Source organism: Saccoglossus kowalevskii, chromosome 14, assembly GCF_978046115.1.
Source record: "Saccoglossus kowalevskii chromosome 14, keSacKowa6.1, whole genome shotgun sequence".
NCBI classification, from domain to species: domain Eukaryota; kingdom Metazoa; phylum Hemichordata; class Enteropneusta; family Harrimaniidae; genus Saccoglossus; species Saccoglossus kowalevskii.
In genome coordinates this window covers 23749566-23773949 of record NC_140654.1, presented here as the reverse complement: position 1 = coordinate 23773949, position 24384 = coordinate 23749566, and the positions used below count along the sequence as shown (strand labels likewise).

At 36.4% G+C, this 24384-nt stretch overlaps 1 protein-coding gene across 1 annotated transcript in view; it reads left to right on the top strand.

Moving 5' to 3' along the window:
- The window catches only part of LOC100374105 (solute carrier organic anion transporter family member 3A1-like), a 29475-nt gene extending 6171 nt beyond the window's left edge, over positions 1 to 23304 (top strand). The window contains exons 3-9 of the mRNA XM_085508051.1: positions 12743 to 13105; positions 14389 to 14553; positions 16157 to 16355; positions 17970 to 18114; positions 19468 to 19808; positions 20001 to 20065; positions 20757 to 23304. Coding sequence (XP_085364177.1) covers positions 12743 to 13105; positions 14389 to 14553; positions 16157 to 16355; positions 17970 to 18114; positions 19468 to 19808; positions 20001 to 20065; positions 20757 to 21445 — 1967 coding nt within the window. The 3' untranslated portion in view covers positions 21446 to 23304. The remainder of the gene's footprint in view (positions 1 to 12742; positions 13106 to 14388; positions 14554 to 16156; positions 16356 to 17969; positions 18115 to 19467; positions 19809 to 20000; positions 20066 to 20756) is intronic.
- The last annotated feature ends 1080 nt before the right edge of the window (positions 23305 to 24384 follow it).

The following is a 24384-nucleotide window of genomic DNA, read 5'->3' as shown; positions in this document are numbered from 1 at the left end:
TGGAGGAAAGTGAAACATGCTGAATTCTCTTCGGAAAAGAAAGAACGTATGCAAAGAAATAGACTATTTATTTTACGGCCCAATTTTAGTTCCAACGACGACGCCAGCAGAATTATACATTAGACGAGTCCAACTAAAAGTCAGAAAAATTATATATCGACATGAACCCCCTATCTTAGTTATTATTATTATACTTTGTGGTTTACGGCAGCGTACATCGCTAATTGATTTTATACCAGGGTATGTGCCTGTCGTTACAACATTGTGTATTCTATCAGGTCGCAATGGTCGCGTGGATGTGCAAAAACGTAAACAACACGGTAACAATCAAGTTAGGGGAACTTGTCAGTTTACATCTAGGTCCAACATGCAATTAATACTACTATGGGTTACGTGTCCTTGAGTTTCATTTTAGTATGTATTGTTACTATCGGGAACAAAGTGACGTTGATTGTAAAAGCGACGTTTTCTCCACGGTCAAGTCCTGGGCCAAGTACGCACAATAGCGAGAGACAATCAATATGAATCTGAGACATAATTATTGGTAAAATGTATTGTCCACGAAAAGCAACTTGCAAATGACAATTTTATGGAAAATTACACAAATTCAGAACTGGAAATAATTCAAAGAACCGATTATTGACATTTGAACAGAAGTGACAGTAAACTCATTTGCATATTATATTCTAACAATAGCTTGACCTAATTTATCGTACAAATATCTTGCTATTTATCCTCGTGTTCAGCCACACATTTTTTCTGCAGTGTATTGTGCACACACATTAAAATGAAAAACGAAATATCCATCATAATTAAATAATTTTAACAATTGTATTCACAATATTAACGCCATTTAATTATAAGCGATATTAGATAGGTTTTTCATAATAGCAAGTACGCCTCCAGTCACGTATCACTTTCGTTTTATTATATATCATTGCTAGTATGTTGTTGCTTTCTGGGGAAACATTCAATACTGAGTTGCATCGCAGCCAAAGTTCAATTTATAGAATTGTATTTGAAATTAATTCTGCTTTGGTGGTTTTTGAGAAATGTTCAGTTTCGCATTGGAGAGTCTCTTTGTCTAGTTTCCAGTGCCTTGTTAATTTCATATTTCACCCTTCATTGAGGCGTCACGTGGGGACGTTGACCGTGACTGATTCAAGAGTTCGTTCCTTCCGCTAGTGCATGTGTTCGGTTGTTCGTTTTTTAGTTACTATCTTCCTCCACCGAGACATATTCTCGCTCTTCATTTTAACAAATGTCAGCTCCTGCTGCAAATATCAGTCCCGCGTTTAGCAAATTGCCGTTATGTTAAAACGTTTTACAATTTCACCATTAAAACATTAAGTAGAAGAGAAATAATTGAATTGCGTTCAGGCCATGTTTTCACCTCGCAAATCTGAATGCTCTCTCACTCTAAAATTAGCTTTAGAAATTTAAAATATTAGTAAGTTTTTACTGAAATGTTTTCGAGAACTAAAACTTAAAGGGCGACAGTCGTCGTGCCACGCCCTGTTCGATATGGGACTCATAGCCACTTATACAACGTGTGTAAACTACATTGTTTATTTGAAATGAAAATCGAACACGCGCTGCGCGACGATCACCGCGCTTTAAAATGGCGTAGTATGCGCGCAGCGCGTAATCGAGTTTCAGGTAAATAAACAAGTTTTACACGCGTTGTATACTATGAGACCCCTATCGAACAGGATGCGTCGCGACGACCACCGCCCTTGAACTTGGTTTGAACTTTCTGGAGTTACGGCATATATTAAAAACCATATCACGTGGTGTCCATGTCCGTTGACGCGGCGTATCGATGTTGTGTATTACAGGCTCTTTGTCTGCTTACATGTTAACTGCTCTTAAAATACGGAATACTCTACACAGACAGCTAATATAAGTTGTTTAAATTTTTGCAGTTTTCTCTCCGCATATTTGTACTATTTCAGGCTTAGCAATAAATATTCAGGAGTCGGGATAGCACTTTTATTTTAAGAGAATCAACACTGAGGTAATTGGAGACGCATTTCGCAACATCAGTGTCTGCCTATGCATTAACACAAGTCGTCGCGACTCCAACTTTGTCTCACTGTCAACCTATAATATAGTATACAAACTGTCACACACAGTAATCTGACCTGACTTCCGTGATGATCTGACCCTCCAGCAATAGTTTGCATACCTGCGGTGAATGCTAATTTACTGGCCAATAATAAACTTTTAGCACTTTTATTTACTCGGGTGTGAATGAGAGAATGAAGTTATTTTTTTTAAAGTTATATTTATATAATAAATGAACGCATGATGATTGGATAAACGAACAAATGAATAATTAAATTATGAGAAGAACGAATGGTATAGAAAATAATATACTTGATTATGTTGTGCACGCTTTATTTTGTTTATTCCTCAATGTGGGCATCATCTGCTTTGACCTATTTATGCTATTATGGTAAAGACTGACATGGCCGTATTCAAATTCAATCTTCCTCACTATATAGTATATTAAAAAGTAAACGATTCAAAACAGACACGTGACAATCACCAAACATTGTCAGTGTTCAATCATCCGTGTATCGTCTCCTTTACTGGCTATTTCCGCCATTTAATCCCGACCTGACGGACGCCGCGAGAGCAGAAGACATAATTTAAGATGGCTTATAAATAATGGAAAACGTATTTACGACTAGATACTGAATCCTCTCCATCACTACGCCACCTGACAGCGACGACAGGTTAATTGCATTACCATTAGGTTGTATGTTAAGATAAGCTGTCAAATTTCAATTGTCGGTTAGTCTGCCATCTTACCCAGGGTGAGCGTACGGGGTAATTACGTAGGGTGGTTATAATAAACGACGTTAAATCTAGCTATGCATTACTTTACACAGTGTTCAGCGAAGCAGGACAGGGTTTATATTTAAACATACCCAGCAACTTAAACCAATAATTAACGTTAACTACTCGTGCACTCAAAATATGTCTAGTTCGATAAATAATTAAGCAATAGTTGAAACCATCGCAAAACGAGTGAGGTGTAATTATGATGTCGTTGCCGAGAAAGGGCTTCTTAAAACGAAACTCAACAGTGTTTCTAATTGTTACCTTGTCTCAAATAAAAAAAAATGGAAATTTTTAAAAGGAAAAGAAAAAAAAAACATATGATATTTTTTTTTTTTTTTTTTTTTTTTTTTGTAATTTTAACGGATGTGAGAGAATCGAAACCGTTTTTTTATTTTTAATGGATGAAACGGAATCGAAATCGTATGTCAGTGCCCGGCGGCAGCAATAGCTTATTTAACTGTTTTTGCAAATATGAACTGCACATGAATTTCGATCATTTATTTATAGAAGTTGTAAATGTAGTCATGGACTTGTGTCGTATTATAAAAGACCAATGAATGAAATGTCAATCGGGTTAATAAAGAAAAGTAAAAGAAAATCGTGTCACGTGACAGAATGACTGTGTCCTAATCGTCGTTTTCGATGTTCAAAAAGCTTAGTAATATGTATTTAATTATCACCATTAACGTGTATGTATACGATCTTGACCACGTTCAATGAGGTTTAACTAGCATAATTAATTAAATTTAGTAATTAAAAATGTGGATTCTAAATAGACTCGATTTCAAGTTTACGGCGTTACTCATTAATTGCATCGTGTTCTCGCGGCTTATTAAGGCTTGAGTTATTAATTACATATGGTAAACGGTGATTTGTTTACATATACAACTTGCGCAATTGTTCATCTGCTCAGAACATGGTGTTGTGTTCATGATATAGCATATACATGCAATGTTATTCATTTACCACAGCGAAAAGACACTGTAATTTAATCAATAACAATTCGAAGACTAAGTTGAATTAGAAAATACAATGGTAGTAAAATTATTCACTGATTGCATATTTGATACATTGTCGATGGTAAGAGACATTAAACATGCAATATGGACGAAAACATGTAATTTTTTAATATTATTGTTCGATACTCCCTGCTGTAGACCAAATTGAAGTAAGGTTTATCATAAACTAAAATGTTACGTTTGCAGGAGAAGCAACAGTATTCGTCAAATCAAAACCACTAATACGCATGTGCAGTGATTGTTAATGTGCGTAAAACAACCAGTGCGCATGCGTGTAAGAGAATTCCATTGCTTCGTCCAACGAATACTCTGATCTGAATTACAAATACAGCGTTTTCAGTTCCTGATAAATTATACTTCCGTGTACTTATATATGCAGTATCAAACACACAGTGCTAGAAATACACTTTTCGTTCATATTGCATCTTTAATAAATTATTGTTACTGTTTTAAACATTGAGAATATTATTACGCGTATAATTGTGACGATATGTTTACTAGTAATTATGATTACAAAAATGAACCTGAAATGTTGTCTATTTCTATGATAGCTCAACAAAGAACCCCGCCGTATCACGTTCCGATTCGTTTCCATGACGACAATGTAACTACCTGTCTCATAATGTAAGAAGTAAAGATAATTCAAATGTTTACACGGAGAAAGGTTCAATTCACGGGCACTTAATGGTCACCATACGCGTACCGACCTTCCATGAGCTCAGTGTCAACTATATGTTATTTTTGTTGTGAACACTTTCAAATTGATAGAAAAAACATTCACTAGTTGTTAGTAGATAACAATATTGCTACCTAATACTAAACACGGCGATCATAAATAATAGCCACTGTAATACGTAGCATCACATAGCGTCTTATGTAGCAAGCTTTTTAAGTAATTATTTTTTTTTATTAAAAGACAGTATAGATAGTGACGTGAAAATTACTGCGTTGTTGAAAAACGGCGTCAGCGATATCGTCATTGTATGGGCGGACTGCTTTATAAAGAAGTATTTTAATAATAACATCTGGAAGCTTTGCCGAACACACCGACGTATACGCTTGAATAGGTTGCCATGGCAACGACTTGTGTTCGCTTAAATACACTGGAATGTGTCGAACGTGTCTTTGTTGAGTGAAATGTACATATACACATCCATTGCAGTGATTATCGACTGTGTTTTTCCTCTTTTTTTTTATAATTCTGACAATTATTGTTTTTTTAAGAAGAAAAGTCAATGTTTAGACGAAAAGCATTCAATGCAGAAAACACAGCGAGCTGTAATAGTGTTGGAGCATATTAATAACATAAGTAAATTCAAGAAATAAATGTTATACATTGCCTCTGCTACAATGCTACAAAGGTGTTTAATATGTACTTGCGAAGATTATAATACATCGTTATGTATTAATGTATTCTATCTCATCATTGGAATCCTTTCTATATATCTTACGGTTGATAGATCAGATAACTATCATCAACCCCTCGATGATCACATGCCTTCGTATAATTATAAAAAGTAACTTCTGCAACATGGTGATTATTTTGTACATTAATGATCTTGCAAATACTGCTATTAATACCGAGTGCATAATTTCAAAGTTGTCTGACTGAAATTACATGCAGCGTTTATGAATCAAAATGAGACGATGTACAATTGTATGTTCTCTGTGATTACCTCATAGTAACATGTGCATTTATATGAATAGATAAAAAAAAACATTTAAATCTGTCACTCCGCACTGTTATATCTTCGCCATTATCACATACATAAACATGCCATTGTGATTGTGTGTAGATTACAACGAAGCTTACGCCATTTAGACGTAGGCACGGAATACCAATTCGGGCTATCCTACTGACGTATTCGCTGAGGATTAGAGGGACGCATCGCGAACCTCGCACTAATATTATTTTAGGCGTTGCCGTTATTAGATACAGCGAAATATACGATTTTCAATAAGTGATAGCGAATGTGGTAATGTACAAATTCAAGAAATTTCTCTCGTGTTGTTGGACTTATCAAACCATTCAAGTTAATAAACCGTTAAAATTATCTAATGCGAGCTTCACTTGCAGATTTTTACAATATCGTCGAGTTCGCAGACACCAACCTGAACGGATCGTTAAAAGCGTCCACTTTTAAGTAATTCAATAAAACCAGTCAAGACAAATTGATTTAGACTGAAATTCATTTATTATTCCGTGTATGCGTTATGTTTCTAATGGAAAGTCTCCTTTACTTTATATTTCATAAATTTCCGGTGCCACTACGTGATGATAAGTGGGGAGGACCACGTGATCATCTGATATGATCGTGCTATCATGCAAGTCATCACTAAAACACGCCCGGATATTACATGGCTATAGCGTGTGACAAACTCGGTTAACACCTGATGTAATTTAATTTTGCTGTTTTTTTAATTGCGCTAACCTAATTAATTATGGCGTATTGCATCCCTTGAGATTTTGTTTTTCTAAAAGCACATGCATATAAATGTTACAAAGGATACGTATATATATATCATATTATAGTGTCTGGATCCTGTTGGCAGTTTCTGTTTCTGTTTCGCTGTTTCTCGGCCCCAGATATTGTTTGTTTTTCGTGCAGCGAACCTTTACAATTATTTGACACATGTTTTAAGTAGAATGTTTATGTTGCCTTCGGTCGCGATGCATTATGGGCATCAATATACAATGCGAGGAAGAGGGAAGTTTTAGAATAGACTCACGTCCTACACCCCCAGGGATTACGTATGTCGAGTGAGACACGATATATAATAATGCAATCTGCGTACTGTGTAGACATTATAGAATCTACAGGGTCCTATGAGAACAATAATGGTGACAATATTGAACACCTGTTCCGTAATTAAATGCTGTAATTGCAAACATATTTGTACACCGGGATATGAAACTCTTTATCGTAATCGTTCTCGCGGTGGTCATTTCACAAACACAAAACTTTTTAATGTTTGAAATCGTCTAAACCTGTTTTATCAAATACCATGGTAACATAAATCAATAGAACAGTGGACGCACTGATGGGAAAGACGGATCATTATTTGAGGGGGGACATCAAGTCGCGCGGTGCTCCCGTTCTTAACGAGATCTTGGCGGCCGTTAACGCGTCTATATTCATAAATTATAATCAGCAGTATGTTGAACAACCGTTTAGACAAGTACAGTGTAAACATTTTGGAATAGCTCGCTGCGATCTCAGCAAATTTGGTTGAATAGCTGGATTAGCGGAGCCCTAATTTAGGCGAAAGTTTAACTATATAATTGCAAAAATAACAGACGTATTGCAGAATTAGCAGAAAAACACATTACGTAAGTTAACAAAATTCAATATGTTTGATGGTAGATCTACTACGTATTTTGGTGTCAGGTCACACATTTGGAATTTCTCCCAGGCGTTGCTTATTACCTGAATAATATACCAACGATCAGAAATGTACGGGACCCCCCCTCAAAATATGCATTAGTACTTGTACCTTCGCTATTGGGCGTCGCACGTACAATTCAAAGGTCAAATTCCTCGCTATTATGCGAACAGGCGACGGGCATCGCGAGGAGCCGAAAGGTACACTCAGATAAATTCCTTTTTTATTCACTGGCAACATTCTAGTACACTCTAGGCTGCGTATGACCTATTTCTGTAATGTGATTGATTACTAGAGCATATTCATAATTAAAGTTTTACAGTAGAATGGGTTTGCAACTGACATGAGTTGTCTTTCCTACCGAATTCTGTAAAACTATGACAATGTTAATACCGTAGTTTTTACCCGAAGTGGGTAACACTAACATCATACTGTGCACGAAATGTTCTTTAGTCAACTATAATATACAGACATGGGTCAATCATCTCCTCGGTCATTATTAATTAATGAATGAATTCGTTTATTCACTAGAATAAACTTTATGTCTCGACGCACAATTTCCCGCAGTCTTGTATTTTCTGTGTATAAATAAATTTACATCGTACCTTACTTATTATATTCAGCACCGCGAGGCGTTTGTCGCAGTACGTTAACCCGACGTATTGTCCAGTCTTGTTCGTCGCCTAATCACTGAATTAGTCCTCATAATACCCGTCTCCAACTCTACTATTTGGTAGGTCAATGTTAAATCCAGTGACCGAATCGAAATTCTAATTATTCTCTTGCAGTAATCATGTAACTGCGAACGAGCCTTAATGCTGATAACTTAATATGACGGGGTACCACGTGCTACAGAAACTCATGAATGCTATATTAACGCATTTTTCGTTTTTTGTATACAGTTTGAATTCATTGATACGCGTTTTGCATTACAATAAATGATGAGAAAGAACTGTGTATTCGTGCTGTGAACTATGACAATATTGAAAATGCTTAACATCAGTCTCTTTTTGTCACTGAACAGAATAGTTCCACATCGAAAAAGATATATGAACTTAAGGAATTAAAATAATTCAACAGGCTTACAGCTAAAAATTGCGCGATCTATACAGAAATTCTCAACTTCTACTTATACCGTAACCTATTGAGGGCTGAATGTCTAGTCTAAAAATAATAATGTGTACATGTTCCAAGCTATTGCATATATGTCGAAAAAAATGGCATCAATCCGAGTCAATTAATTGTGTCTGACATCTCTACCTCTCTACTGAGCGACGAAACTGCATAAACTACACGCAACATATACGCTGGAAAATAAAATCAGATCATTACATTGTTTTAATGAAAAAAAGAACTCTATGCGAGTGAATGGTCGACTTAGTAAAATCATAATTACAGTTATCCTTTTAAAAATTGAAAAAAAAAATGAATGTTGTGTTAACTCGATAAGAGCAGAATTACGCAAATGTGAAACAGTGATTTGTGCTTACTGGTTGATTTTTATAATAATTCTGCCTTGTAACGTTAGCAATATTGATGTTGTCCTAAATTTCTATGAATATTTTATATCTAAGTTTCACAATTTGATACAAATCCTTTTGTCTGAAAAGTTTGGTTGTACATAATGCAATTCAATACCTTTACCTGGTGGCTATTAATTTATAATCCTATGTATATATGGGAAAATGGAATAATATTTATAATATAATATTCGTTATACTTTATTCAATAATAATCTAATAAATTAAATTAAATTTTACCTTGATTTAATTGCCAAGTTTTGCATTTTATTCCACGATATGCGTTGTGTTTTGTAAGGGGACGTGTTATACATGTTATGGTGTGGTATGATAGATATGATAGGTTTTCAGTGGGAGTGCAGAATTGAATTTCAAGTGTCAAAATGAAGTTACCAGTGGGAGTTAACACACAGAATTGAATGTCAAGTGTCAAATTAGATTGGAGGTTGGTGATAAATTATCAATTCATAGTCCCATGGCCATGGCAGTGGAGACAAGAAGTAATCTTCGCTGTCGCCCGTGTCTTGTGAAATATTGAAACTAGACAATGTATCAAGTGACGCGGGGTATTGGCGACGGAGTCATCACGCGATAAGTCATTCATCATCGCGAGTTTCTGAGTGACGTCACTTCATGTCATCTCGATTACTAGTAAAGCATGATTATTGATTCTAAAGTGGATAAAACTAAATGTCTGGGATTAAATTTGAATATATGGTGAGAACTACTAATCCACGAATGGATCGGGACCACGATATACATTGTGTATTTTAATGGACAGATACTCATATTATATATGTGCATGTCAGTGGGAAATAATTACCGTCTAATGAGAACAAATGCTGTTATAGTGTTTCAGTCATTACTATTATTGTATTAAGGAAGGTGTCAAATTTACTTGTCAGGTCTCCACAAAGGAATACAATTGTACCTGATTTTATTTGACTGAATAATGAGAAAAAGAAAAAGTAGTAATTTGATTCTGATGGGCAATGCGTTGTGACATCTTGGGGGTACGTCATGTTATGATGACTTCGTCACGTGTTATGAATTCAACAATGTGGTTGGTTCTTGAAGTTTTTTTGGCACTAAATTGTCGCGTCAATTTTTCGCATATATATACAAATTAATGAAGGAATCTAGTTCAGTTCACTTTCGCGTAGATTCAGTGATATGATTGAGTTTAGACATGGGTTTACTACTTGTGCACGTGTATTCTGAAATACGCACCGGGAATTCAGAAATCCGTGGTGACTTTTACAGCGACACATAAACTGTATATCATTCATTTCTAGGACATATGTATGTGTTTCATGTGATAAAAAATTTAACAGACTCGAGTGGTAGAGTTCATCAATTTTGGAGGAAAAAAAGTAAAAATGAACACGCTTATTTCATACATTATATATTAGAGCCTTGTCTAGCTTTACCGTGGCCTCACATATATAGGTCATACTGACCAGGAATACTCGTTTTCAAATGTCTAATTTTGTCTGTGGTGTCATAGTTTTGGCTTTCGTTTGTCCATCTAGTCGCTGTAAGTCTGCGTTTATTACACGCTGCTTCGGGACTTCTCTTTAGGGTCACAACGAGGTGCGTATTTGCTTGCAGTGACGGTGCGCTTTGCCATGATCATGATTTCCAATCTCTTGTTGTGTTTTTATGTTCGTAATGTGCCGTGTTATTATGGCATCCTTTCACACGCGATCATAATATGGAATCTTGCAAATCTTTCTGTACAATATCATGACATACACCTGTCACTCTCTGTACATATACTCGGATGTAAATAATCGTGTAAAAACGCATAATTGATACTTAGTCACGTAACATGACATCATGCATCAACGTGAATATTCAGGACAGTGTGTTTGATTACAGTAGTTTCAGGGATTTTGCACTTCTTAAAAGTTGCTGTGACATGTATTGCAGAGTGTGCTCATATTGATTTTGTAATCATACAATGCCGCACAAAGGGGAAGTGAGCGGTATGCTTGTACGTCGGAAACAGGACATGGTAAACTATAACACATTGTAACTACCCAAATAAAATATGTTCTGGTTCTACCACCAAGTACGTGTAGTTTTCATGAACATAACAAGACAGATTCATTAAGACGTATTTATCATTTAGTTTACAAATTGACTTCTCTTTATCGCAGAGAAATTTCGCGATTGTAAGAATTAACGATGTATTCAGTTCGTTTGAGTTGTCCGCGACAGATAACGAGCATGGCTGTTTTTTCAGCAATATAGTGAATTTGCAGAACGCATAGTTCGATTAAATTACACGTTTCAGACACAAAGAACGAGACTTTCTACACAGACAGTGAATATGTCTGAGCATAAGGTACCGCAAAGGCAAATATGTTCAAAATGGTGGCTACCAGTGAAATATATCGCCTTTTCCTTAATTATGACTCTTCCACCTCATATTCTCAAGAGCTACAAGCACAAGTACCGTTTCTATCTAAGTAGCACCCTCTGGCGACAAGGATATTCTGTGACGTAAAGGGATATAAAAGGCGTCGACATAGTTTTGATCTTTTACAAATTTACTGTATTCTAAAATAAGAGCGACTGCTCTACCACACATACAGGGAGGGTGTATTACCTGCAAATAATATTAATCTTTTATTGTTTACTGCCAGTGGCTAACTGGTTACGTACGATTGATTTATTTGCGTAGTGCTAGAGTTACATCAATTCAGATGATGAGTTCGGTAAACGTCTTACCAGTACATGCATGCACGTAAGTCAACCGTACATTACGGGAAATGTTTTATACACGAGATAGCCTCAACAATCCATTAGGCTAGTATCATCGCCGTGACCCTCGTCTAACTGCTAGATCATCTTTATATTGCCCATTAATCACGATTATAATCAATCATATCTGTTGCCATGGTTGTCTCTAATCAATCGACTCATCATCTGACTAATTTGGTGACCATGGCAACGAAATTAAGTAGTTCCCTTCCTCGTCAATCACACTCGGCACTGGTGTTTCGTAACCCAATACCCGTCACTTGAGATATGTTACACGAGAAATACGAGCGGATATGTGTACACCCAGTTATCAGTCGCGGTACAGTAAACCATTTGACAGTTTGTAAACACTTATTCTGTGTTGCTTAAATTAAAAAAAAAATATTCCTTCGATAAAACTATGAGCTATTTTTAATGCGCATGCACATTAATATATTACTAAGTGCAAAGTATAATATTCAGGTACATATCATAATCATATCATATCATCCAAATGTAATAGTAAAATTATGATATCCCTGTTCATTAAAATGCTGTAAATTTTAGGCAGAAATGTTATTCTGTTTTATGTGCATTTGCCTTGAAGCTTTCGAATCCTCAATTTAATAAATCCGAAGATCGTGTTTGTAGGAAGTAGGGAATATGGAACAAGGTGTAAGGGTAATCAGTATGGTTTCAGATTATATTTGTTTCCCCTATGCAGCAGCACTAATCTAGCACCAAACGACAAGACGAATTATCTATTTTACCCGACCTGCTGACGTGCATGAACTACGCATACTATGAGAGGGACAATAATAGCTTCGTATCGATGAGGAAATTGCCGTTGGTATTTTGTATACATAGTCCATTGTCCATAAAGTGAAGTGAAATTTCCTGGAGTCAAGAGGTCCCTTTGTTTGAAATCTAAATGTAATCATAATGCATATTATGCATAGAGTTCATTCGTTGTATTAAGTGTCAGAAAGGGCACTTATTGCCGTAAATTAGAAAAACATTTCCATTATTTTTTAATAGCATTTCGGCAACTCTATTATTTTATTCATATTTTCCCGGCGTGTGTGATGCATATGCTGCGAGGTGACAATTTCAGTTTTCATTTTCAAATATTTTTTTAGTCTATCATTTGAAAAACATTATTATATATATATTATTAAATGATACACGACTAACACTTATTTTCGTCTTTATATGTCACAGGTATATTTGATAGCATGTTTGGATTGGGTCCAATAATTGGCTTCATTGCCGGCTGGTTACTTGGTTCATTGTACGTCGATTTCTATAATTCCGAGACCACTCTCACGGTGGACGACCCCCGTTGGGTTGGTGCGTGGTGGATCGGTATCATTATTGGAGGCGGGCTAGTTATTTTCGCTTCATTGCCATTCTGGGTGTTTCCTAAGAAGTTATGGGTTGAGTGGAACCCAGTCAGCACCGTGACTGCAATCAGAGAAGATGCCGTTATACAAGCGCCTGATGGTGACCGGGCCGATAATGACGAGGGGAATACCAACAGTGAGGTGTTATTGCGATCGAGAAAACTGCCTAGAAAGGTTAAAGGTAAATAGACGCTAGACAAAATGGCGCGCCGAGATCTCGTTGGGTGCGAGAGAGCGAAAAGACTTGTTTTTACCCCTCAAACAGTACTAGTGTTTCATCATCTCCAAGCATCACGTCCACTGTTCTTAAGAATATTGCTATGTATAGCCAGGGCGGAGTTACATAAAATCTATTGGCTGAACAAATCGCCTCATTTGCATAAATTAATATTCATGAGCAATGAAAAAAAACACGTTTTTTTTTTCAGTCAAACTTTGCCAAAATGCTTTTATATAGCCAACATGGTAGTTATAAATTGACAACTTCTATCATTACGAGCTGAAAAATAATCAAAAAACTTATGTAAAAGTGTGTGTGACACGTTTTGATCAGAGCCCAGCACATCGTTGATTTCGAAATGTTTTATCCAGATCAGACGGCGCCCTCTCGTGCCAATCCCCCTACATATGGCAGTGGAACAGTAGACGCAATTGCGGGAATAAATGAAACACTATTTGAAAAGCCAAAACAATGTCTCGTGGTACTCGAGATCTTGAAGTCCATTTGCGCCTAGGGTATAATGTCGTTTAAATAATGTTATGTTACCATATATGAAACACTATTAAACGAGAGACAATAGTTGCGTTCACACACAGATCCTATACACGGACTAAAAGTTCAAAAACATTAGCCCGTGCTAAAAAAAAAATAATACGTGCTTAATACGGGCAAGTAGGAGCTAAATCTCGCCCGTTTTTAAGACCTGGGAAAATAATGCAATAAAAAATACAAAAAAACAAAATACCCTTATATTCGTTGTTTCTTTGAATATCTACTATTATATTCATAATCACTCATTTCAGTACATTATTTCCGACATGAAAAGGGACGTCAGTTAAAAAGTTTGCAAATTTGTATAATCCTGGTAAATTTATTCGTCCCTTATTCCATACAAAGTGCCTCTGTGGTCTATACTAGGTTGGTCTAATGTAGGTCTATCTCATAAATGAACGCAGCTGGATCGAGCTGGTATGCAAACGGGATTATGTTTATTCTTAATCCGTATTGCGTTTCAATAAGACTTAGTATATAACACCGCTTATCTTGATTCTCATTCATCATCTTCGATCCACGATCTCGAACACAATTTTTGTACTCTTTGCATACAAATTTATGTGAATATTTGCATAATTGATTGTTGTGTGTGAAAGCGCTAATTATAGACAGTTATTAGTCGTCAAAGATTTAGATCAGTATTCTTATATATTTGTTGGTGATTTGTTTGTTTGTTTGTTTATCAATAGACATGCCTGGTACAACTAAGAGATTACTCACCAACTGTACGTATATGTGTATCAGTATTGGTGCTTGTTGTGAGATAGCGTTCGCTGCCGGGTATTATCTCTTCTTGCCCAAGTACCTGCAGTCGCAATATGGCGTCAGTGCATCATTCGCCGACCTCGTTATCGGTAAGATTATTATTATCATTATGTTATCATGCGACACGTGATTTATTTGGTCGTGCTATAAGGGGGATGTACTCAATGAAATGTCTGCAATTTGCATGGCGCCCGGAATTACATGGTCAATTCGCATCGGGAGTTGAAATAATTGATTCTGGTATGATCACCAACAAATGCTGAGCGTTTTTAATCATCTGTACGTATTGGTAAACCTAGAACGCATGCGCACTGGTGTTTTCCAGTAATTCATCGAGCGAATATTGATATATGTGCAGCAAATGCAATCAAGATGCAATATGGAAAAATGCTCAAAAAAGCAAGACTCAAAGTTACCGACATTGCCTATTTCATGTATCAATATTGATTAAAAAATCTTAGTAACAATCAATCACATAATTTAAATTATTCTTTGAACATTCCATATATAGAAATAAGCTAATTAGTATGCATTTATGTCATAGAAGGTTAAATATGTTTGTATACCGTGAATGTACTTTTATAACATATACTCAGAATTTCACATCAATCAAGAATTCAGTATCTTCAAACCCAAATCAAAGGACCCGATGCATACGAAAATCCTCTCAAAATCTGCATTTGGGTCCTTGAGAAAATTGATTTTTGAAATTCAATATGTTAATTCCGACGCTCTGTGCTTGCTTTGATCAATTATCCTGTCGTGTGAAAAATGTATCTATCAGAGTGATTGTAGTTACTAGTATGGAATGTGATGGCGACTTATAATTAATTGAGTACATCTATATGTGTGTATTTTGTTTACGCGGTGTGACATCCGCCGCTCATGGCAGTGTATCATTGAGCTAGATATGAACATATGAAAGATATACTGAAGTGGACTGCATGAAATTGTGTTAGACGCACCGGGAGACTTTATAAATCCTTTTATTGACACACGTTTTGAAAAATATTCATCAGTATTTTTTTCTTGCAACAGATATTTCTGTATTGGTACAGTTCCAATACATTGGATGAAAGGTGGTTTCTTCTTCAAACAAATAATTAAAACTGAACCTACTTATCAAAAATATACCCATTTCAGAGAACTTCCAAGAACTTGGGCGTTGAGCATATAATACCTGTCCATTTGCCTGCTGACCTCGCCAATTCTTTACTGAATTGCCACATACTCCACTAGTGGGGAGTGTTCGTCCAATACGGAAGTGTATGTGTAGTGTTAATGTGTGCCCCATGCTAGTTATTATTTAGCTAACTCATCAATTCTATTTATTGCTAAAGTGTGACTGGAGATTGACTATAGTAATGTAAACCCAAAAATGTGTTGTCCGACCACGAACTTCAAATACGGTGCTACAAACCCTGTATTGGTTTTCACCGGTGGTTCGAACCAGACGATGTTCGACCTCATAACGTTCGACCCAGTGAAAGTTGAACCCTACACTGTTCGACCTCATAAGGTTCAACCCAGTGACAGTCGAACCCTACACTGATCGACCTCATAAGGTTCAACCCAGTGAAAGACGAACCTTCCACTGTTTCACCTTACTATGTTATACCTGATGCGCCGAATCCCACTAAAACACACAAAATCTATACAATTGAGTTTTACCCGTTTTTTTTTTCGTTACAGCATGTGTACCAGCGCCCTCATTTGTCATCGGAGTGATCGTAATCGGTGTCATTATCTATCGAACCAACCTCGGTAGACGTGGAATGCTCACTGTACTTGTTTGTTTGTCATTCTTCTCCACTGTATTGATGGGATTGCAGATATTACTAGGCTGCAATCCACCACAGTTTGCCGGGGCCAATACAAACTACTACAGTGTGTGAGTATAATATGAATCGTCAAATATATTTCTATTAAAATGCCGAGACCACCGTTTCTATTGAAATACGATTACATGAACATCATTCAGTAAGTGGGAATTTGGAGAAACGGTGAAATATTTTGGAAGACGTGTTTTCGGGCATTTTTCGGATATGAATCACGCATTCACATCTACAAATAACTATATTGAAATTTCATAAAACATAAACCTCCCAAGTCATGTATCGTTATACGTTTAAAGCGGGAATTGAGTCCCAAGCGACGATAACAACACACGCTAACAACGCAAAGGCTCATGGGTAGACGCTTGTTTGTAAACAATGACACGTTACGGCCATCTGACGCATGCGCAGGTGACGACTCCCTCGCTTTAACACTGCTATTTTTATGTGTGCAGAGATAAAGAACGATAATTCATTCACGTGATTTCGAAAAGAGATGTACTCAAAGGTTGTCATACTTATATTTTGATCTGTTGTTATTAAATTTTTAAAAAAATGAGTACATTGAATTGCATTACTATTATCGACTTATATTGCACGCCCTCTATGGTGCGCATCTGTCGTAGAAGTGGTATTCGACAAGGTTACCTAATAAAAACAATAGCCAAAGAAAATAGCACAGACTATTGATCGGGCATGACTCAACATGTATTGTATTTAAATCTTTCACATGCATTGTTAACGTAATCTAGTTTCTCCCGCAACCGTCATTGGAGAAACGCGTCAATTGTTTATGACGTCACTGGAGAGAATCTTGCATGGTGAGCAGTAACTACTGTTCATTCCACGTGACTTGTCAGTATTAGCATGCAATTGAAAATAATGTTTCTTTATGTCATGTTGCACGCACTGAGAATGGAATGTTGACAAGTGGAATAATTCATTTTCATGCAAATTATTTCCTAAAGGTTGTAATCTTTTAAGGAGAATTGGTAGTGAAAAGAAATCCAAATTGATTCTTTGATAGATTACACCAAATTAGTTTCAGCTCTGTGACGAATAAGGGTAAACTGTCGATAGTCGGTCATACATAATATTAATCTGTTATTATTAATAAATATTGTGTATAAACGTAATAGACGTGATTAAATTGCGAACGCCAGGACAGGAAATATGGAGTGCGTTAGGAACGACCGACTATCGAGACTAAAGTCCCACGCGTAAATACTTCGCATTCCCATCAAACGCCAAATACACATTTACACAATTACATTAAGACCGATACCTGGCGACAGTCTAGGGGTAACCATCCTTGTTACCATGACATCTAAGTTAAAGATTTTTCAATTTTGATTCTTAACAATGGCCGTTTTGTGGAATGGATTGTCGTAGTAGTCACGTGACAATTTTCGTGATTTTCTGTCTACTTTATTCTCACCGCCATCCCTCTTCACGACTGAACCGACTGCACTCATTTGACCTTTGAACCCAGGGTCAACTTTTGCCACCTTCACAAAATAAACCCGTAATTTATTCCATTTGTTTTCCAAAATTGTTAATCAAGACATGGAACTAGCTGGAAATTATGACAATCTGGTACAAAATTAAAAAAAATCAACTGGACAACTATTGTTTCGTTTCGTCAGTAATTGTCGTGATGTGTCTTACAGGTCAGAGGTCGGGGAAGTGAGTCTATCCGCTTACTGTAATAAAGACTGTGGTTGTACGGACAGAGCTTATAACCCAGTCTGCGGCTCAAATGGCATTACGTATTATTCGCCGTGTCATGCTGGGTGTACAAAGAAAGACGGACAGGTCAGTGGAGAACAACTCTATGCAACTGTGTCGATATTAAAAGATATAGTAAAATCCAATTCATTAATGAAAATACTAGAAATTTTACAAATTTCATTAAAGTTGCATGTGTGTCTGTCTGTCTGTCTGTACGTATGTCTGTTCCATCATTATCTCAAGACCCGCTGGTCAGATTTCGAAGAAACTTTGCACAAAGATGCTCTAGGACAATTATCAAAGCTAATTAACGATTCATGCATATCATATATCTTATTTCAATCTATATTTCAAGTTCTAGTCACATTTCAATGAAATGTAGTACATATAAATACTCTAGGACAATGCACACAACGATTAGTTTTCTTCTATTTTTTTAAGAATTAATGATCACAGACCTATTTATTTTTTTTATTTTTTTCAGTTTGTATGTTTACAAACACCGTTATTGTGCAACAGTGTGTTTATGAACACCGTTATTGTGCAACATGTGTTTACAAACACTTATCATGCAACAGTTTGTGTGTTTACAAACACCGTTACTGTGCAACAGTTTGTGTGTTTACAAACACCGTTACTGTGCAACAGTTTGTGTGTTTACAAACACCGTTATTGTGCAACAGTTTGTGTGTTTACAAACACCGTTATTGTGCAACAGTTTGTTTATGAACACCGTTATTGTGCAACAGTTTGTGTGTTTACAAACACTTATCATGCAACAGTTTGTGTGTTTACAAACACCGTTACTGTGCAACAGTTTGTTTATGAACACCGTTATTGTGCAACAGTTCGTGTGTTTACAAACACTTATTGTGCAACAGTTTGTGTGTTTACAAACACTTATCATGCAACAGTTTGTGTGTTTACAAACACCGTTACTGTGCAACAGTTTGTTTATGAACACCGTTATTGTGCAACAGTTCGTGTGTTTACAAACACTTTCAATATTGCGCAACAGTTCGTGTGTTTACAAACACCATTATTGCACAATAGTTCGTGTGTTTACAAACACCATTGTACAACAGTTCGTGTGTTTGATCACAGACCTATTTAGTTTGGATTGAAATCTATGTATAATAATCGCTTAATTTGCATAACAATTACTAGTATCTAATTATCTACCTATATCTCAAAAACAGTTATTGCGTTTCAATAAGACTTAGTATATAAGTGCTTGGGGGTATTGCTAAATACTTGATTAGTTTTGGATTAAAATACTCTTTAAGGCTATATATATGTCACAAATAAAATTGTAATTTGCGTGATATACAAAGTATAGTCTAAAAACATGTTTTCATATTTGTCGAATTAACAGAATCACAATTTCGCTCACCTCAATTAAACAGTTAATATTTTAACGTCATTTGCTTCATATAGATATACTATGAATGCGGCTGCGTAGAGGCTAGTGAAATGACGCCTCCAACGGTCATGATGACAACAACACCGACGACGACAAAAATTAGCAAGGACAATGCCTCAGACCAAGTAGATAACAATGCCGCTAACCTTACAACGAAAGCACCGATTGCACTGCAACAGTATCAGATTGTAACGTCTATGGTCGTCGAGCTACCGGTCAAGGAATATCCCAACTCGATAAATGCCGGGGTCTGCAAACAAGACTGCGACTATTTTATACCATTCATGATCATGTTGTGTCTTAGTACGGTGCTACTTAGTATGGAAACAATACCGGTTGTAATGGTAACTCTGAGGTAAGTTGTATTCATTACAATATACGTCGAAAATTTTATTCTGTAATTTAGGGAGAGCACAATCTGGCATGCTTACAACTCCAGCAGCCTGATAATTTTCATTGCAACTGTTGTCGATATGGAAATGATGCAACTTCATCATCTGGCCTAAATCGCCCTTATATCACGTGGCTTTAACTTTTCTCATTGCAGGAGCGTCGTACAGAGGGATAAGGCGTTTGCGATTGGTGTTCAATATCTAATATTGAGATTATTTGGTGAGTAGATAATATATAGGGTTTTACTGTGAATATGACTACTGTACAGCAGATATATCGGTATTACATAATAATGTTTGAGTCATATAGTTGCAGTATAGAGTTTAATATTGGTACTGTTGATTTATCACGAACGGAAGAAATGTTCTTGCAGCAGACAGTGGAGTGTCCATTCAATAAAACAATGACAATCTCCAATACGCATGTTTACTGATTAGTTGGTACGTACAGTAATGTACACTGCGCATGCGTGTTCATGTTTTTTATTTACCGTAAAGGATAATACAGTGTTCTGCAAAGAAGACATAATCATAACCTTGGTCTTCGACGTACTGTGTCGAAGAAGAATATAAACAAATACATGTTTTCGTCCATATTTATTTGGTATCCTTTCAAAATAACTGTTAAAATACATCGACATCGATTATATAATGAACACGTTAGGTAATCCCTTAGACACTTGTAGATTGACGTCCGGTGAGCATTACGTAGTTGTATGCTTTCTTAATTGAGCAAAACAATAATAGATATTCGCTCAAATGAACGATGATGATATCTTTGTTTATTTTAGATTTAGAGACACTTCAAACAACAAAAATGCTAGACAGTAGTAGCACTATATGGATGTGCCTTTAATGCTTTTTAGCGATTACGCCATTGACATTTGTTGTTTTTAATTATTGTATTGTAGGATTTGTACCGGCTCCTATATACTATGGGAAAGCTATTGACTTTACATGTATTCTATGGCACACAAGACCATGTGGAGAACAAGGTGCATGCTGGGTATATGATATCGAGATGTATAAGTACCTCTTTTTTGGCATGTCTGTAGTCTTGAAGGGATTGGCTTTTATCTTCTTCATCATCGCCCTCATAAGCATGTGTGTATGCAAACCTCGCACGGAGTTAGTGTACGCGGAAGAGGAGACGGCACTGACACAAACAAAGTGTTCACGAGAAGCAGCTAAAAAAGAGAAAGAGAAGAAAAAGAAGAAAAAGGAGCGGAAATCGAAAGCGCTCGCAGAGGATATCGAGGATCCCGATGATGTATCGAAGAGAGAAACTTTAAAAGCTGAAGACTTAGAAAAAAAATCGAAGGAAAAAAAGAAGAAGAAAGGAAAGAAACAAAAGGATTTGGACAGAGTCGCTGCATGCGATGATCAGGGTTCCCATGGAGATCGAAGTGAGGATAGATTCCTGATGGCAGATAACCAACAAGTTGAAGCCGAAGAAACGAGACTTGCCGAAGTGGTGGTGCGGCATGGATCGAACGAGTCAGTGGAAGAAGAAGACACTCCTGTCGGCGGGCCATCTCCGGATGGAATTCCTGTGGCCGATGGCGACGATGATTATGATATTGACGACATTGCTGACTGAAATAACTTCTTATTCGCGAAAATAAACACTGCACATTATATAGTTTTTAAGACTTTGGTGCACTCTGATAATATTAACAATAATATAAACCAACTTTGTTGTCCAGTATGTGAGGCTTTAATATTTAAAATTGAAACTAACCGTCGTAAAATCTCAATTGTTTTTATAATGTCTCAATATTTTAAAGACGTATCTGAATCGACTACTGTACGTGCCTCTTAACGATTATCACATTCCAAGATTCTTCTATAGTTATAAATAATTTTTATAAATTTGTTAAAACTGGATTCTTTGTTTCAAGACACTACAATATACCTAAAGTATATGATGTAAATACTATTTAATACATAACAATTTTCTCGTTCTACTGTTCCCGCTCGTCGTATTACGATATATGTATTTCTATATTGTACACCGGTTGTGAAACGTACAACTTAGTAGATGGTATACGCATGCGCAGTAGTTTTGTTGTGTGTGTCCACGTAAATGATTGGATAAGTAACATGCGAACATAGTGGCTCTGTGCCACCATTTCCGGTGTTCCTCGTCTACCCACAATACACTGCAATGATGGGAGATGCAGGTCATCCGTCAATAGTGATAAATCAATACATTACTTCGTCTTTTGCGAAAAAACAAGACCGTTTTAAAACTGCATGAATTCAGATTTCAGTGACATTGTAGGAAAAAAGTTGAGTATTTATTTTTATTTTATTCAGGCAATGAATTAATATGCAGTACATTTGTATATAATTTGCATCTTTTATTCAGAGTTCATCTTTTTGTCAGATTATATCTACAGTCTTCTTATAGCGTTGTAAGTTGTAAGATGTTATTGTCACATTTGTAGTTATTTTGTTCTTGTCTGATTTCACATGATGTTAACATATTCTCGGTTTAATCCTAATTCATATATTATTGAAGTGTTATTAGGCAAGTACCTGTATTCGAAAAGCCTTCGACACCAAGAAGATGGATTCAAAGATGAACAAATCTTGATAAAACTCAACCTTTGACATATACTACCGTAAGAAATCCGCCTTTTAATATCCAATACACGTTCCAACCGCGACAACACAGAGGGAAAGCTGATTCATATCTTCCCATCAAACTACATTCTATTAGGCTTAGAAAAATCAAAAGGAGAATTCTCAACCAGTTCTAAATATGTTTCGACCCCTTGACTGCCCAGCACACCCATCCAGGGGCGTTTACTCGTAATCACTTGAAGTACACAGTTTAGGCGTTCCACTGTTGCAGTACTTGACAACGCAATTTTTGCTATGACATTATGCATTATCTTTCAAGTCAAGTGAATCCCCGCGGCAATATTGCATCCCGCCTAGGCTATATGCCAAATGAAGGGTTGCAAACCAGTTTCTATTGCGACACACATTGCTGCCACATTGTTCCTGGGGGCACCAATAAACCCGACTATGTTCCCAAACGGCTCTTACTATTTGGTATCATAAAATAATGGCTAAACACTTTAGGCTTAGACGCCCCTCATATCGGGTGTAGCGACAATAATGATTCAGTTGCCAGGCAACCATGTAACTGGAAACTTAACTAGTATGAAACATTAAACATTTCAAACGAAAATACTTGATAATAACGCAAATTGACACGTGGTCTCCGATTCATGCATGATTGATAACTAGTATACGATTACACACGTATTATTGGTGGCGTACGTGTAGTCCCTTCTAAAACATAGAAAATAGACGCGTTTTAAGGCTTTGGATGAAGATCATTTGAGGTTTGAAGTGTTAGCTTATTGACTGATAGAATTTGTACTGCCATTTTTGTATTCAGTATTAATGTCGAAATGTAACGTCAAATAAAATTTAACAAACTCACAGCGTTTTAGTTTACTCTGTGTATTAGACAAAATTCCCCGCAGAATGATCAATATGTCTGACTTACGCTAATATTACATTATTTGCTAACATTTGAATGATGACGTAAAACGACGGACGGTACCGATAAATTTGAATAATTGTAAACATGATTAAATAATTGCCGTCGTTATGAGAAATTCCATTAATGTATCAAGATCACACAATTTGGCAGCGAAACCCAGCATGTATAGCTTATCTTACGTAATCTTATTATGACATCACGGATGTTCATTATAGCATCGATGCTGACTATTAAAGGGTGGCGGTCGTCGCACCGCGTCCTGTTCGATATAACGCGCGTAAAATACATTGTTTACAAGAAATTTGACCACTGCCCTTTAACTCATAGATGCTGATTATGACACCATATCGATGCTGATTAAACGAAACAAAATAGTTAGGCATGCGGCAATATGGGCTCAAATATCAGCCATATTGCATATGCAGGACTTGTATAAATAAATAATGCATTTGCATTACACCTACAAGTAACATTCGCCCAGGCACACAAAGCAACATGCAGCGTTTACAAACTCAAAACGATGAATCTTTTAAATCGCGCCCTCTAACGCTCCTGTTATGCCAAAATGGGGTTGATGTCAATCAAATTGACAATTCTGTTTGGTTGTGTAGCCGTCTAGAATATAGTAAATCTGTTAAAAAAATTGTGCTTATTGATGGACGGTTACATATCTAAATAATATAGACGATTTTAATGACATTCGCGAAGTCGAAGAAGCGCATGGGCACTAGAGGGCGCGATTTATGGCGTATAATGCATTCACATATACAGCAATGCATACACCTGCAGTACTAATCTCTTTTATTGATTGCTTATTATTAAAAATTACGTAACCCATGTCTGCTTAAAATACTCCCTCCTGGTAACGTTTTTTAATCAAGTTTGCGTGACCTTGTTTCACCCTTGTTTCAAAGGTGCATTGGCGGTAGTGTATCGTCTTATCATCAAATCGATCAGCTCGTCTTAACATACTACTATGTTTTTTTTTTGTACTCAAAGGAAAATCGTTTAAAAGC